Below are 13,297 nucleotides of genomic sequence, written 5' to 3' on the forward strand. Positions count from 1 at the left end.
AGGAGTTAGAAATTGAGGAGAAATTATAAGTAGATACAAAAATAGATCTAAAGCTATATGATACTTAATTTTGGAACGTTTTATTAAAAGTCTTGGAAAATAAAGCTAAATTGAAGTTAAATACTAGTTGTTACTTTCTTTTGCCTCATGAGCTAGAAAGCTGGTATTTAATTTACAGCTAATATGGGGCAGGAAATCCTAAGGATGGGTTGGGACCCATTATGCTTATTCTTTTTGTTCCTTTACTTCTACTTGTCTGCTAGAAACATTCCACAGATGGAAGTGTTTCCTAGTCCTCTGAGGCCATATTTGATACATGGTCAAACAATGCTGACCAATTTTCGTTAATGGGAGGGATATTGTTGATTGTCTCAGAACAAACACAATCTAATATTCTGTAATATATAAGGAGCTAAACATATTGTGATTCTGAAATGGATCCACTCTCTAAAAAGAGTGATGGGTTATAGCAGGGGTGCATTCATGATGTGCCATATGTTTGCTCTCAATTGTCTCACTGAATCTGATTTTTTTCTTTGACCTTCATAGTCCTCCCTTTAGAAAAGCTGCTTTTCTTTTACTGTCTAGTTGTTTCCATATTTCTGGTTCCCTTTTTGATCAAAATACAGTGGATTAAAAAAAAAAAAAAAAAAGGGCAAGAGATGCCCCACAAAGCCAACAAAAAAACCAAACTTTATTCTAAGTTACTTGTTGCAAATTGTATCCACTGTGCTGAGGCCATACACCTAACTAGATGGTAATTTCCTGCATTTGTTTTATTTGAGCGAAGAACTGTATATCAGGGAAGTGTTCTGTTTATCAGGATTATTAAGCACAGACTTTAAAAAGAGCAGCAAAAATCTCCAAGGGCCCATCTGGGATAGTGTCCCAAGTTTGCATCGGGCTTTGTACTATGAGATACATCTTTGTGCCAATCTCCGTGTTCATGGTCTTGTCCTAGGTGCTTTCAGGCAGTGGCTGTAGCTGTTTACCCTCTGGTTTATTGCCAATATACTCCAAAAACGTGGACAGTTCATCACACATTCCTTTCAGAGCTGCCACTCCTAGTGGATCAAATCTCTCTCACAAGAATAGAGATTTACATCTGGATCCTTCACCTCCTTTTTTGTTCTAACAATGGCTGTTTTGGCAGTGGAGTCCCTTTAATCTTCATTATCTGTTAGAGCATGAGCACTGTCCAAGCTGTCTTCTTTAATGATTGTTCTGCAGACCCTTCTCCTTTCTGTATCACCTCTGTATGTACTTTCCTCCCTTTCAGTCTCATCGAGTAACCTTTCGGTTCAGCTGTTCAGTGGTAATTGTGCATTGCTTTTGGCTACTTTGGAGGCTCCAAAAGTTGGGGGCTTTTTGGCTTTCCTTGAAAGGCTGTCTCTATTTCCTTCAGATCTCAATGTACTGCTTTTACCTATCCACCTCGATATTTTTCAATATAGGGTTTTGTGAGTTGATAAGCTCCTAATTATCTGTTTGACTGACAGTGAGCTTTCACCCTCTAATCCATAAGTCAAGGATGTCTGTTGTATTGGACAAGAATGCATTTCTGATTAGTACTTGGTCTTAGGAACAGATACCCCCATTGTGTAGGCATTTTTATATGTGGAAGCTCAGTGTGACCATTTAGCACCATCTTGGATGCAGATGAGAATTCTAGCTCCTGAATTATATGAAGTCCATTTGGCTGAGAATCCTACCTTCTCCTAGGTGAAATGTTCAGTCTGCCCATGTTTTCTGTACTGACTTATTAAAATACCTAGGTTAAAGTAATGCCAACGTGTAACTACTTCTTTGATTTTAGCTTTGGGCTTCTTTGGCATCACTGGACAACTCCTCTATAGAGAGGGTACTGTTCTCATCAGCCCTTGAGGAACTGAAAGTGTTTCAGGACCTCGTCCTGGTTTTGGTGCCTTCCATATTCTGGAAACATCACTACCTTTTAACTGACTCCAGGATGTGATGTCAATAATTGCTGTTTGATTCCAGGACTGTATTCCTCCTTGCTATTGTTCCCTTTCAGCAGTGGTTACCAGTCACTGCAAACTTCACTACCTTCCAGTGTTGCAGAATCCAGCATTAAATTGTATCTGAGATACTGACAGCTGATTTAATCACAGATTTTAATCACGACAGTGCTAACCATTCCTCCTTTGCCTGCAATATGTTGTCTATGGAGCAGTTACATAGAGTATGTTGTAACATGAATTTATTAGCAGATTGGTTGGGCAAATTCTTACCTAAATCATAACTAGGAGATGCTTTCCATATTGATGAGAGACATCTCTCTTGCTGTATGTCAATGACTGTGGCTAGTGGCCTTAGCTGGATTTCTGATGTTAGACGAAGATGAAAAGACAGCTTTACTTATCCTAGTTTGCTGGATTTGACTAAAGTAATCCAGTATGACTACTCTTTGCCACACCTGTGGAATATATGATGTCATTCCAAATTTTGTTGGGACTGAGTCTGCAATGTTTGCGTGACACATTAAGTTTACCTAATTTTCCAGTAAGGGAATATTAATGTGTTCCTGCAGTTTTAGTATCTTTAATTTTCAGTGCTTCAATAGTCACAATACTCATATGTGTAGTAGGGGAGAAAAAAGAGGAGGATCAAGAGGTTTTCTTGGGTTTTTTTACTAAAGGGGTGGTATTTCAAATCACTGTGATCTGGAGAAATCACATGGCTCTGTGTACAAATGCAAATAGTATTACAGTAGAGAATGTGAATATGCTTAAAACATGATGGTGTTACTAGAAGTGCTGGATGAAGAGGAAAGTATGGTTTGGTTTTCAGATTGTTTTCAGTTTTTGCAGTTTAGAGCACTGTTATTCATAAGTTATATTTTTGACAACATTTCAAAGTTTTATTACTTTTGTAAGAGCTAATAAAGTATATTCTGATTTTAAATGATGTTAATTATTGTCATTGAATAATATGTTCATGATTATTTCATTAGATTTCTAAATCTGTAGAAAAAATTGCATTTTTCTAAGAAGGGTTTCAGGCTGGTGGGTACAATAGCTCTCTCAGGAATGACAAGTGCAAGCAGTGCATTGCTCTTGGGACATTTTGGGATACTCCTTGGCCTGCTGAAAGTCTCTAAGATACAAGGTAACTAGTGGTGGCCACAGAGTCCTTTTTCTTATATTCTCTATTGTGCCAGGTTGGCTGTGAAGGTAAATAGTAATGAGTATTTTGGACCAAACCACTACACTAAGTTAGCGAATGGTCGTAGAAAGAACACATTCGCTCCTTTGAGGAAACTAACAATTCATGTTTATGAGTTTGAGGAAAAGAAAAAAAGCTGCCCTTGAGAAAGTGACAGATGGTCCTTAAAGATATTTTACATAGAAGGAAATTATAGCTGCTGATACTTTACTCATTTAAAGGTTGCATGATTCATTTCCCTGAACAAGTTCAGAGAGTAAGAGAAAGTGTGTCCAAGTACTGTGCATATCCAAGATTTCTGCATAGAATTTCTTCTGTAATCATCCATTTCTTCACCAAGACAGATACTGTCGAAGTAGCACACAGCCTTTACAAATCAAGCAGCAAAGTGTTTGTTTGTCTCAGGATGCAGTATTTAATCTGTTTGTGTGGATATACCCCCCACAACACACACAGATGCTAAGGTCTTGGTGTGGTGAGCAGAAAGGCAACTATTACAGGAAAATCTAGGAGTAGGTACATAATAGGATAGTTCAAAAACTAAAAGAAGTCTCTCATAATGCATGGGTGATTTTAATGCCTTGCAGACAGAGGATTATTTTCCATGTGATTAGGTTGAAAGGGAATGTACAGTAGATGAGACAGATATGAATTGTGGCAGGGAGTGAATTCATCAAGCAATAGAATTTTTAATTGCTTACATTTTTTAGCTTTTACTTCATTTGTTGTTTAGGGGTTTGGCTTTTTTCCAGTTTAGTGAATTTTAAGATAAAGTCATCTGTTAATTTTAGACTGTGGTGAAATTTAAAAGAAGCAGCAAGAAAATAACAATAAGTCATTTTGTTCCTAGTATTATTGTAATTACTAACTTACAAAATTTGATAGAAAATGAGATTTATTAAACCATATTATAGGAAGAGACAACCAAAAATAGTTTGGTCTTGCAAAGTGGCATTAGAAATGCCATTCTGCATTTTATTTTATGTTTTGATGAGAAGATTCAATTGCTCAGAACAATGGTCAATAACAAGAAAATCTTTCCCTAAAATCACCCTGATCACACTGTGTGTGATTTTCTTTGTAAGAGCAATGGTGGTAATCCTTGGCTGAAATTAAACAGTGATGTCAAAAGGACACTGATTTTATTAGGAGGGTGCCTTGCTGCCTGTGTTGTCAGTAAATGTTTAATAGAGAGGATAGAGACTCTTTGCATGAATCAATTAATGTCAAATCTTCCCACCGTGTTTGAGGCTCATTAATTTAAAAGATGCCAAGTTTTTAACAAGATACACTTACATCATCTGTAAACCCCACAAGATTTCTTGTCATGTCAAAGATTTCTATAAAGTACAGCTCCATGTAGGAGACTTGGTCTGTAACGTGATGGAACAACTTTGAAGCTCTTCAGTTGTGCTGATGGAAGGTGGGAACTTACAGAGCACTGCAGAACTGGGTAATTTATGGTATTTGCTTAATAATACACTTAGCCTGACATTTTCAGCACTGCAAACGTCAGTCCAAGCAATAGGTTTTTGAAATAGTTTTATTCATGTTTACAACCTGGAAACCTATAGCAGTGTTGTTGTCCAAGTCTAGAGAATAGGTCAGTGAATTTAACTGGTATCACCACGTTAGCTTGCCCTGACTTTGCATCTCCTCTCCTCCCGCTTCTTTCCGTGCCCTCTCTGGCTGTTCTCACCATGCCCTTTGAGGTGATAAAAAAGAAATGTGATTCCTTTACCAGGAATGATAAAAAAGAAATATGATTCCTTCACCAGAAAAGTAGATTCCTTCTTGTGTTCTCTTATGGTATTGCAGAAGGGCCAGAATTTGATGGGTTTCTGGAGGAGGGTTGCTTTTTTGCTTAGTAATGTAAGGGAAGGTAAGTCTGAAAGTATATGTATTTATCCGATCTAGGAAATGTTTTCTTCTGTAATAAAGTTGGCTGATGTTCTCTGACCTTCTTTTATGCTTAGTGACAATGACATTCCCATTGGTTCCTCTTTCATGTGATGTTTTCAGACATCTATTTCTATTTTTATCAATCAGGGAGTAGCTTTTAGGCTTATGACTTTCAGCTGAGAATAACTCATGCCACTGCCTTTTTTTGCTTTGGTACAAGAGACTGCTGTAATTGCCCTGCTGTATCACAGGTATATTGGGATGAACAGATGAGCCAACTGTGCAGTTGGTTTGTCAATTTATGTCTTCAGTAATTTTTATGGAAAATGACATGGTAACAGCAATATAAATTGCCTAAGCAAATTTCACTTGCTTTTTCCAAATAAGCATCCTCTATTTTAATAAGAGTACTGTAAAATCAGTTAATGAAAACAGGCCTTCCTTGCACAAAATTTGACTGGCTTTTGTATCTGACATGTTACTCCATTGTTTCTGCTGCTTCTGGAGATCATCTCAGTTGGTCAAAGCATGGTGCTAGTAACACCAAGGTCACAGGTCTGATCTCTGTATGGGTCACCTACTTAAGAGTTGGACTTGATGATCCTGGATTGCTTTCAGCTCAGACTATTCAGTGATTCTGTGTGATGCTGTTATCATGCAGGTATGCTGATTAATGAGTTCCAATGAGTGCCCAGTCAGAGGAGGTGAAAATACTGCACAGATAAGGGATACAAAAGATGCAAAGAAGGCAAAGATATCAAAATCCATGGCAGCAGTCTTTTAGTTCCCTAACATAGACATCTAAAAGTTGTATATTTAAGTTTGTGTTGCAAGTTCCCGTTGTCTTCAGTGGAGTCAAGACTATTAGTTACCAAATCCCAAAGCGAGAACTGGGAAACACTGATATAAGATGGCAGGTCAGTCCAATAAAGACTTAAAAACCAATAATAATAAAAATACCTTTTACAACCAGGAACAGTGCATGTGTTTTCACAGGAAGCTGTGGAGGCAGATAAGGTGAAGAACGGAACTTCAGAACAGTATTAGAAAAAATTTTAGGGCAAAGCGAAATGAAAGCAAGTAGAGATCTGTCCCCTGATGTCTTTGAAGATATGGTTGTGGGTGTTGAAAAAGTATGAGGGGGACAGACTACTGCTTGTGGCTAGACTTTTGTGCTTGGTTGATTTAAGGAGCCAGGATTGCAATTCTAAAGTTCTTGTAAATCTTGTAAATCTCCACGGGAGAGACCTGTCTCTTCATGCTGACTCTAAAATGAGCCAGGGGTGAAGTGACTGGTTTGGTCTTTGAAGCATAACTTTCAGGAGTGTTATGAAGTTAGACATATTAATCCAAGGACCGCAAAGAGCATCTGTAAGGGAGTGTTTCTAAACTGTTACTAAATTCAGCTCTTCACAGTATCTAGGCAAATCTCTAGTGTCATTCTTTCTATCAGTTTAATTCAGTAAAAGAAGTTACTCATTACTGCAGCTCTGGTAGGTCTTGTTTTCTCCCTGAGTTGCCTCTGAGACACCCAGTTTTAGGTAAAGCACTTGTAAAAGTCCAATAAATGACTAAGATGTGCCCCTTTCAGACATACAACACAGTAAACTGTAGCTTAGTTGATGGTATTTCTCCATCCTGAGGCATACAGGTCCTGTTGCAGATGAAGAGACTTGGGTACACTTCTGAGCATTAAAAACATGTAAAGTTATAAAATTTCAAGTTGCATTATGCAGCCTTTGTCTTTTTTAAAAAATAAAATTGCATTGCAAATGATCTGACTATACTATCATATGTTTCAGTACAATAATTTATCTTTTTTTCTTCTATTGTAAAAAATTAAATCTGATATTCATTGCTTAAGCCAGGTAATGTATTTTTTAAATCTTCTTTTGCAGGTCTATCTTTCCTATCCATCCTTCTTTCAGAATAGTGGTCTTAGCAGAACCTCCTGTCATTGGAAGTAGTACCCAACAATGGCTGGGTCCAGAGTTTTTGACACTGTTTCTTTTTCATAATGTTCGATCTTTAAGCAAGAGTGAAGAAATTGAAGTTATCAAACAAATGGTAAGTACATTCAGTATTTTAGGCACTTACCAGCTGTTACTTACTGAACGGGATTATTTGCTACATAAAAAATGTATTGCTGTTTCAGTGTAGCATAAAGGAGCTGATTTTCAAAGTTTATCAAAGCAGCATATCTGCTTATCTTTTAATGGTATAATTCTTATTTTAATATTAAATGCTACTGTAATAAAAAATACTCTGTCATAAAGCAACTGTGGCAACTGTATGCTTATTGCATATGTGGAATGTGGATATCTTGCAGTAAGATTAACACTGTTTTTCTTTCAACCAGATTCCAAATGTACCCAGTGTTGCTGTGGAAAAGTTGTTGTCAGTAACACACAAGCTTCGGGAGACAAATGATACCACTGTGAGCCCCTTTTCTTCTTTTTTCTCTTTCAATTTACTGTCTCCTACTGTGACTTTCTTAACAAAGGCTGGGTGAAACTTGCTAAGCTATAGTGTATTTCAAAGGCTGACTAATTGGAAAACCAGCCCCAGAAAACTGCTGCTGGCAATTACTGTGCTGCATACGATAAACTTCTTTGATTTATAATGTATGTATTTGGAATCTGCATAAGTAAAGCTTTTAGGAATTTGCACAAATCCCAGAGAACCAAGAACAGAGCACATGTTGTCAGTGAGTTTAGGAATGTGGCTCACAGTGAAGCATGCTGAGGTGCCTTTTGAATGTGTATGGATATAATCACGTATTCAGATATTTTTTGATTGCTTTGCTTTAGTAATTGGAAAATTGATAGCTGAAATTATTGGAGCTTTTTGAGCAATAGGAGCTATGTAGTTGTTATAAAATGACAATGGGCAGCAGCAGAGACTCAGAAAAGAGAAAGCTCCAGAACTCCTGGCTGCGTTACTGCCGTAGGCTATTCTGTTAAAGAAGTAATGTCAAGAAAAATAAATTCTGCTAACAAAGTGACCACAGAATTCTTTAAAAAATATAGAGTTAAATCATGGTGAAAAGAAAAAGAAATCATTGCTATGGCAACTAAAACACGGCATGCTTTTGATGTAAGTAAAATGTAAAACATTTTTAGTGGAATCCAGCGGTTTAACTGGTATGCAAATTTAATCCATTGTCCTTAGTTTTCGTGATTTTAACATTGGTAATAGTTTTTATAGTTTTACTATTTAAGAAGCTGAGAGAAGTTTTTATGCTCTTTTGAGCTTAAAAAAGTAAGTAAAAAATTGATTTCTAGGTACACTGTTGAGACAGTTGTTATAATTATCTATTGAGCTTCCTACATCTAATGTATAAATGTAACGGTTTTGACGTACTTGGAGACGTACCATGCCTGAATAGAGCATCACAAAAATCCTTTCCAAATATGTGGATATCTGTAGAATTGTGAAATATCTAAATGAATTATGTAATACTGGATGAGAAGTGAGTCACAGTATGGCTTAAGGGAGGATTCTTGTAGATCAGCAGTGACATGAGACATGTTGGGAACAGCACACCTGTGCAGAGAGATGAAATGTGTGCCTCATGTACGTTAGGCTATTTATAAAGTTGTCTAAGTAAATAAGCCTCTGCCAGAGATTATCCTGAAATATTAACCATTGTTTAAAGTGATTTTGTTACAATAGAATACCTGTAGATTGTTCACCCTGTGGGTGTTGTCTGCGTCTTTGTAATTGTTTGCTTGATTTACAATAGAATCTGGAGACCACAATCAAGATCCTGTTGAATTAGATGCCTCATAGATATATATTAAAAAAATTGTCACTAACACAATTTTGAGTTTACAGCTGTTCAATATTAAAAAAAAAAAAGTCAGGTAAGAGGGGAGGAAATTTTGTTGACAAAACTTTCAATTACCAGTTGCAGATACTCAGAAGATGTGATACAACTTTTCCTTAGTTAGGAAGAGTAAGGATAGAGCACTTACCCTTCCCCCTTGCCCTTGCTTCAGGGGTGGCTGAGTAGGTGTTGAAGTAGTACATGAAATGCCATTTTTCACATCACAGTGTCCACAGTGCTGGGTTGTAAACTGCAGTTGTTCAGAAGATGCTTCACAATCTTTTGTCAATGAAAGCAGGAGGAGCAGGAGTAGTAATCTTTTCAGTTAGCCCATTCTAAATAATTCTTGCTCATAGCTCACAGATATGCTAAAAAGTATTATTCTTTGCTTTCTCATAATTTGAGAGAAGTTTTATATTATTTAATAGAAGTGACTAATTTTTTTTATTTAAATGTCTTTTTGTAAAAATGGCTGGTTTTCGGGGGAAAGAATTGATGATATTTCTCATGCATGAAAATTAATAAAGGGGAAAAAAGGGTCTGAAATTCATGAAGTGTTGCTTTTCTCTATTTTTTCCCCTGGATTTCAAATGTCAGGATTTTTTTTTTTCCAATTGAAACAGTATCATATATTAAGGTCATTTTAATGCAATTAGAAATCTTACATAAACTTATATAAACCCAAACAAAACATTTTGAAATTACCTAATTAAAATATTTCGCTTGACCCAGGCAAAACATGGCGTGACTTATCAGATCACACTCATTGTTGTGTGTTTCCTGCTAAAATAAGGAACCTATTTGTATTAGATACCTTCATCCGGTAGATATAATTATAGAATGATTTCTTTCTCAGTCTTTGGATCTTTCTTTAAATACATGATCACTTGTTTGTTGGTTCTGTTTATTTTGGTTTTTTTAATTTTGCTGTGTTTTTTTGAGGTCTGCCTTCCCAAGCATTGAATAATTTCTGTAAATCTTTGCTAATCATGTTCAGTTTTTAGCATTTGTTTTAACATGTGGACAACAGCAAAGGACACAGTGTTCCAGTAATGGCCCGCCCAGGAGGCGTGTGCAGAGGTGATAAAATCTCCGTACTGCTGCCCAGTGTTGTCTTGTTTATACATCTAAGAATCCTGCCAGACCTTTTGCCAGAGCATTACATGTGGAACTCATGTTCAGTTTGTGAAGAGCAGATGAGTTTTTAGCATGTTGATCGTTTCACAGTAGCTAACCTGCTTGTTATTGCTGATATTAACATTAATATGTTACGGTTTATATTGCACATAAAATTCAGTTCACAGATTATTTTTCTTCCTGTTGCTTATCAAGTGATATTTTAAGGCTGATCTTTTGATGACATAATGATTTCCATGACAGTGACTTATTTCAAAAAAATACAGAATTACAAGCATGCCTATTAAAGTGCTTGAGTTGCTGTAGAAGGCACAAAGCATCTATGAATTAGGAGAAAAGTTGAAATAATTCCTTTTGGAGTACGTTTTTCTCCTGACTTGTTCGATCTAAATCGCTCACATGGATTAAATAATTAAACTACCCTGTATTTTTTGACAGGCACAGTCACTGGCCTCGTTTTTATCTACTCGACAGCTGTTGCGAATTTGTCGTCGACTGTCACAATATCCAGATGAAAGCCTTTATGATGCTGTTAATAAAGCCTGCCTTTCCAGGTAGAACTACTAGTTTTGGTGGAAGTTCAAGAGCTTCTTGGTCAGTTGCTGAAGCACAAGATAGCTTTTAATGTGTTGTAGTAAATTATGCAATTTTTGTCTTGCTCCTTGAAGTCGGTCATTTTAAAAAAAATGTTCCTGTGGTATTCTCAAACCTGGAAGGTAAGTAGAAAGGACGTGGTACTCTTTTCCCATCTCTATGAAGGTAGGTCATTACATTATATAAATTAGGTCACTGTTATCAGCATTGCTTCACTGTCTACAAACACTCTAAGCAGAGCCATATTGATGTCTAGTTTGACTGATGTTTCATGGACACTTGGTTTCAGTTCTAAAAGCTGTATCTAGAAAAGTTATGAGGGCTTCTTTTGCTTTGGGATTTTGTTTGTGGGTTTTGGTTTGTTTGGGCTTTTGTGGTTTGGGGATTTTTCAGGGTTTTTTCCTCTTTTCAAAAGAAAGCAAATTCTTATGATCAAAAGGTTTGGAAAACTGGAAGGGCCTGGTTCTAGACACCTCAGAGCTTTCTCTTTCTCTCTGGAACCTGAGGTCCTAGTGAACTGAGTAATGAGAAAGGGTATTTCCAAAAAACCATTGTTTCTGTTGTAGCTCTTACTTGCAATGGAGTGAGGACATTACATGCCTTCAGTTCTAAACCACCGTACATTACAACCCTATTGCAATATTTAATAACATTGAAGCCTTTTAAAATGAGTGCACAGCCACAAGTGTAGTTCATTGCCTGTGATAGAAGCTCAGTTCCTCTCCTTAGGGATAGGTGAAATGTGGAAGGCTATTGTGAAAGGAATAGATGCTCAGGGTTTGGAGGTGCAAGAGAATCTACATTTTAGATTTTAGATGTTAGATTACATTAGATTTAGATTTTTAGATTACAGAAAATACTAAAAACTTTAAAAATAAAAAACCCTTAAAATAAAATGTCCCTATTTTTCCCCTTGTTTTAGATTTTTACCAAACCTCGCCAGATCAGCTTTACATAAAAATTTACAGGATTCTGGTATTGAAACAAGTCCAGATGACACAAAGAAACTAGAGGAAAAGGATTATACATGTAAGCTTCTGCTATCTTTTTTTCCTGCTCTGAATGAATGTTATTTAGATTGCTGGACGTATAAAGGTGTATTAGTTATCCTCAAAATTAAATGTAATTTGCTTCAGTTATATCTCTGACTGTTTTCTATCAGAATGTATTGCTGCTCTCAGTATGCTGTATTGTCTGCTGAATTCCCAGCTCATGGAATTTTGTTTTCCATCATGTGTAAATGTTTCTCAGTCTATAAGATCCATGGTCTCAGGCTTTTTCATTTCTTTTCATCACTGATAGCTAGTCTTCTGTACAGTTACAGCCTTCGTTTGATCTTAACATTTCTCTGTTCTGTTTTTTTACCATTGCTTCTTTCTCTCCCCTGTTAAAATCAACCATTTTTTGAGATTCTTGTAAAAGTTTTGTACTATGATTTGCTTTCATTCTGGAACACACTTCTTTGTTATTATCTTCTTTTTATTCTCTTTAAATTGCTGTGGTCGTTGCATGTCACCTTTATCAAGCAGGTCTATGTTTCTTTGGCTTGTACTCATTTGTAGTAGCCTTCAGGGCTATGCATATATTTCTGCTTCTGCCATTTTTCTCACTTCTGCTTTCTCATTCCTATGTGATTCCCTTCATGCTAGCTGTATATCTTTTCAAATCCTCTCTCAGGCAGCACACTGTGAGCAATTTGCCATTTTCCATTCACTGCGTTTTTCCTTTACTCTGCCTCACCAGTGTTATCTCTGCTCTTGTTCTTCTGTGTATTTGTTCCCAGTTTTGTGATGTATTTGCTTTCTGTATTTTTACAGTGCAGTGGTAAACACATCTTTGGTTTTAATTCATGTGAATTCTATTTTTATGTGTTTATTTAGGTGTGTGTGTATATAAAAGTAGGTATGTAGATACCCATATATTACTGGATATATTGTTTCTATTATATGCAGTATGTGTATATATAACTATATACAAATGTATATGCAGCCATACATATATACATATATGTGCAACCGTCTGTGTATTATTGTCTCTTATTTACATTTTATATATATATAAAACCATGTATACAAAATAATTTGTAGTCTTGCCAGTTGTGTGATGCTACCTGCTTACTTTTTTTTTAAGTCTGCCTACATCCCTTGAAATTTCTATGTTTCTCTGTTTCATGCCATAAAGGCAAACAGCTAAAAACATCTGTCTAGAAATAAGGGTATTTTCAGTTTTATACCATGCTAGATTAAGAAATTACTAGCAAAAAAAAGATTGTTTTTATTGCAATGTTATTATTTACACTTAGTTGTTATTTTCCTAAGGACTGAATTTATGGTTCTTTAGATCTAAGAAATTTTTCTGATGTACTTTTTCTCTCAGAGCTGTAGTTAAGGGATATTTCAACTACACAGTGCTGAAAGGGAGAATCCACAGTGGCTCTGTGTGGTTGTGGTGGGTGTGCTACCACTCTTGGCTGAGCACCCACACAGCCACTTGTTACCTCGCCCCTGCACCTCACTCCACAGTGGGACAGGGGAAGACAACAGAAGGAAAGGAAGTGTGAAATCTTGTGGATTGAGGAAATGTAGCCTAACAGTATTGGTGATGTTCCAGTACTACAATGAGAGTGTGAAATTAAACCAAGGCAGTTGT

General features: G+C 36.4%; 1 protein-coding gene across 1 annotated transcript in view; it reads left to right on the top strand.

The window, feature by feature from the left end:
* Positions 1–13,297, top strand: part of VWA8 (von Willebrand factor A domain containing 8) — a 181,263-nt gene that overhangs the window by 58,772 nt on the left and 109,194 nt on the right. Inside the window, exons 15-18 of the mRNA XM_032099823.1 lie at positions 6,987–7,155; positions 7,448–7,525; positions 10,493–10,608; positions 11,571–11,677. Of these exons, the coding sequence (XP_031955714.1) occupies positions 6,987–7,155; positions 7,448–7,525; positions 10,493–10,608; positions 11,571–11,677 (470 nt within the window). The remainder of the gene's footprint in view (positions 1–6,986; positions 7,156–7,447; positions 7,526–10,492; positions 10,609–11,570; positions 11,678–13,297) is intronic.

Source organism: Corvus moneduloides, chromosome 2, assembly GCF_009650955.1.
Source record: "Corvus moneduloides isolate bCorMon1 chromosome 2, bCorMon1.pri, whole genome shotgun sequence".
NCBI classification, from domain to species: domain Eukaryota; kingdom Metazoa; phylum Chordata; class Aves; order Passeriformes; family Corvidae; genus Corvus; species Corvus moneduloides.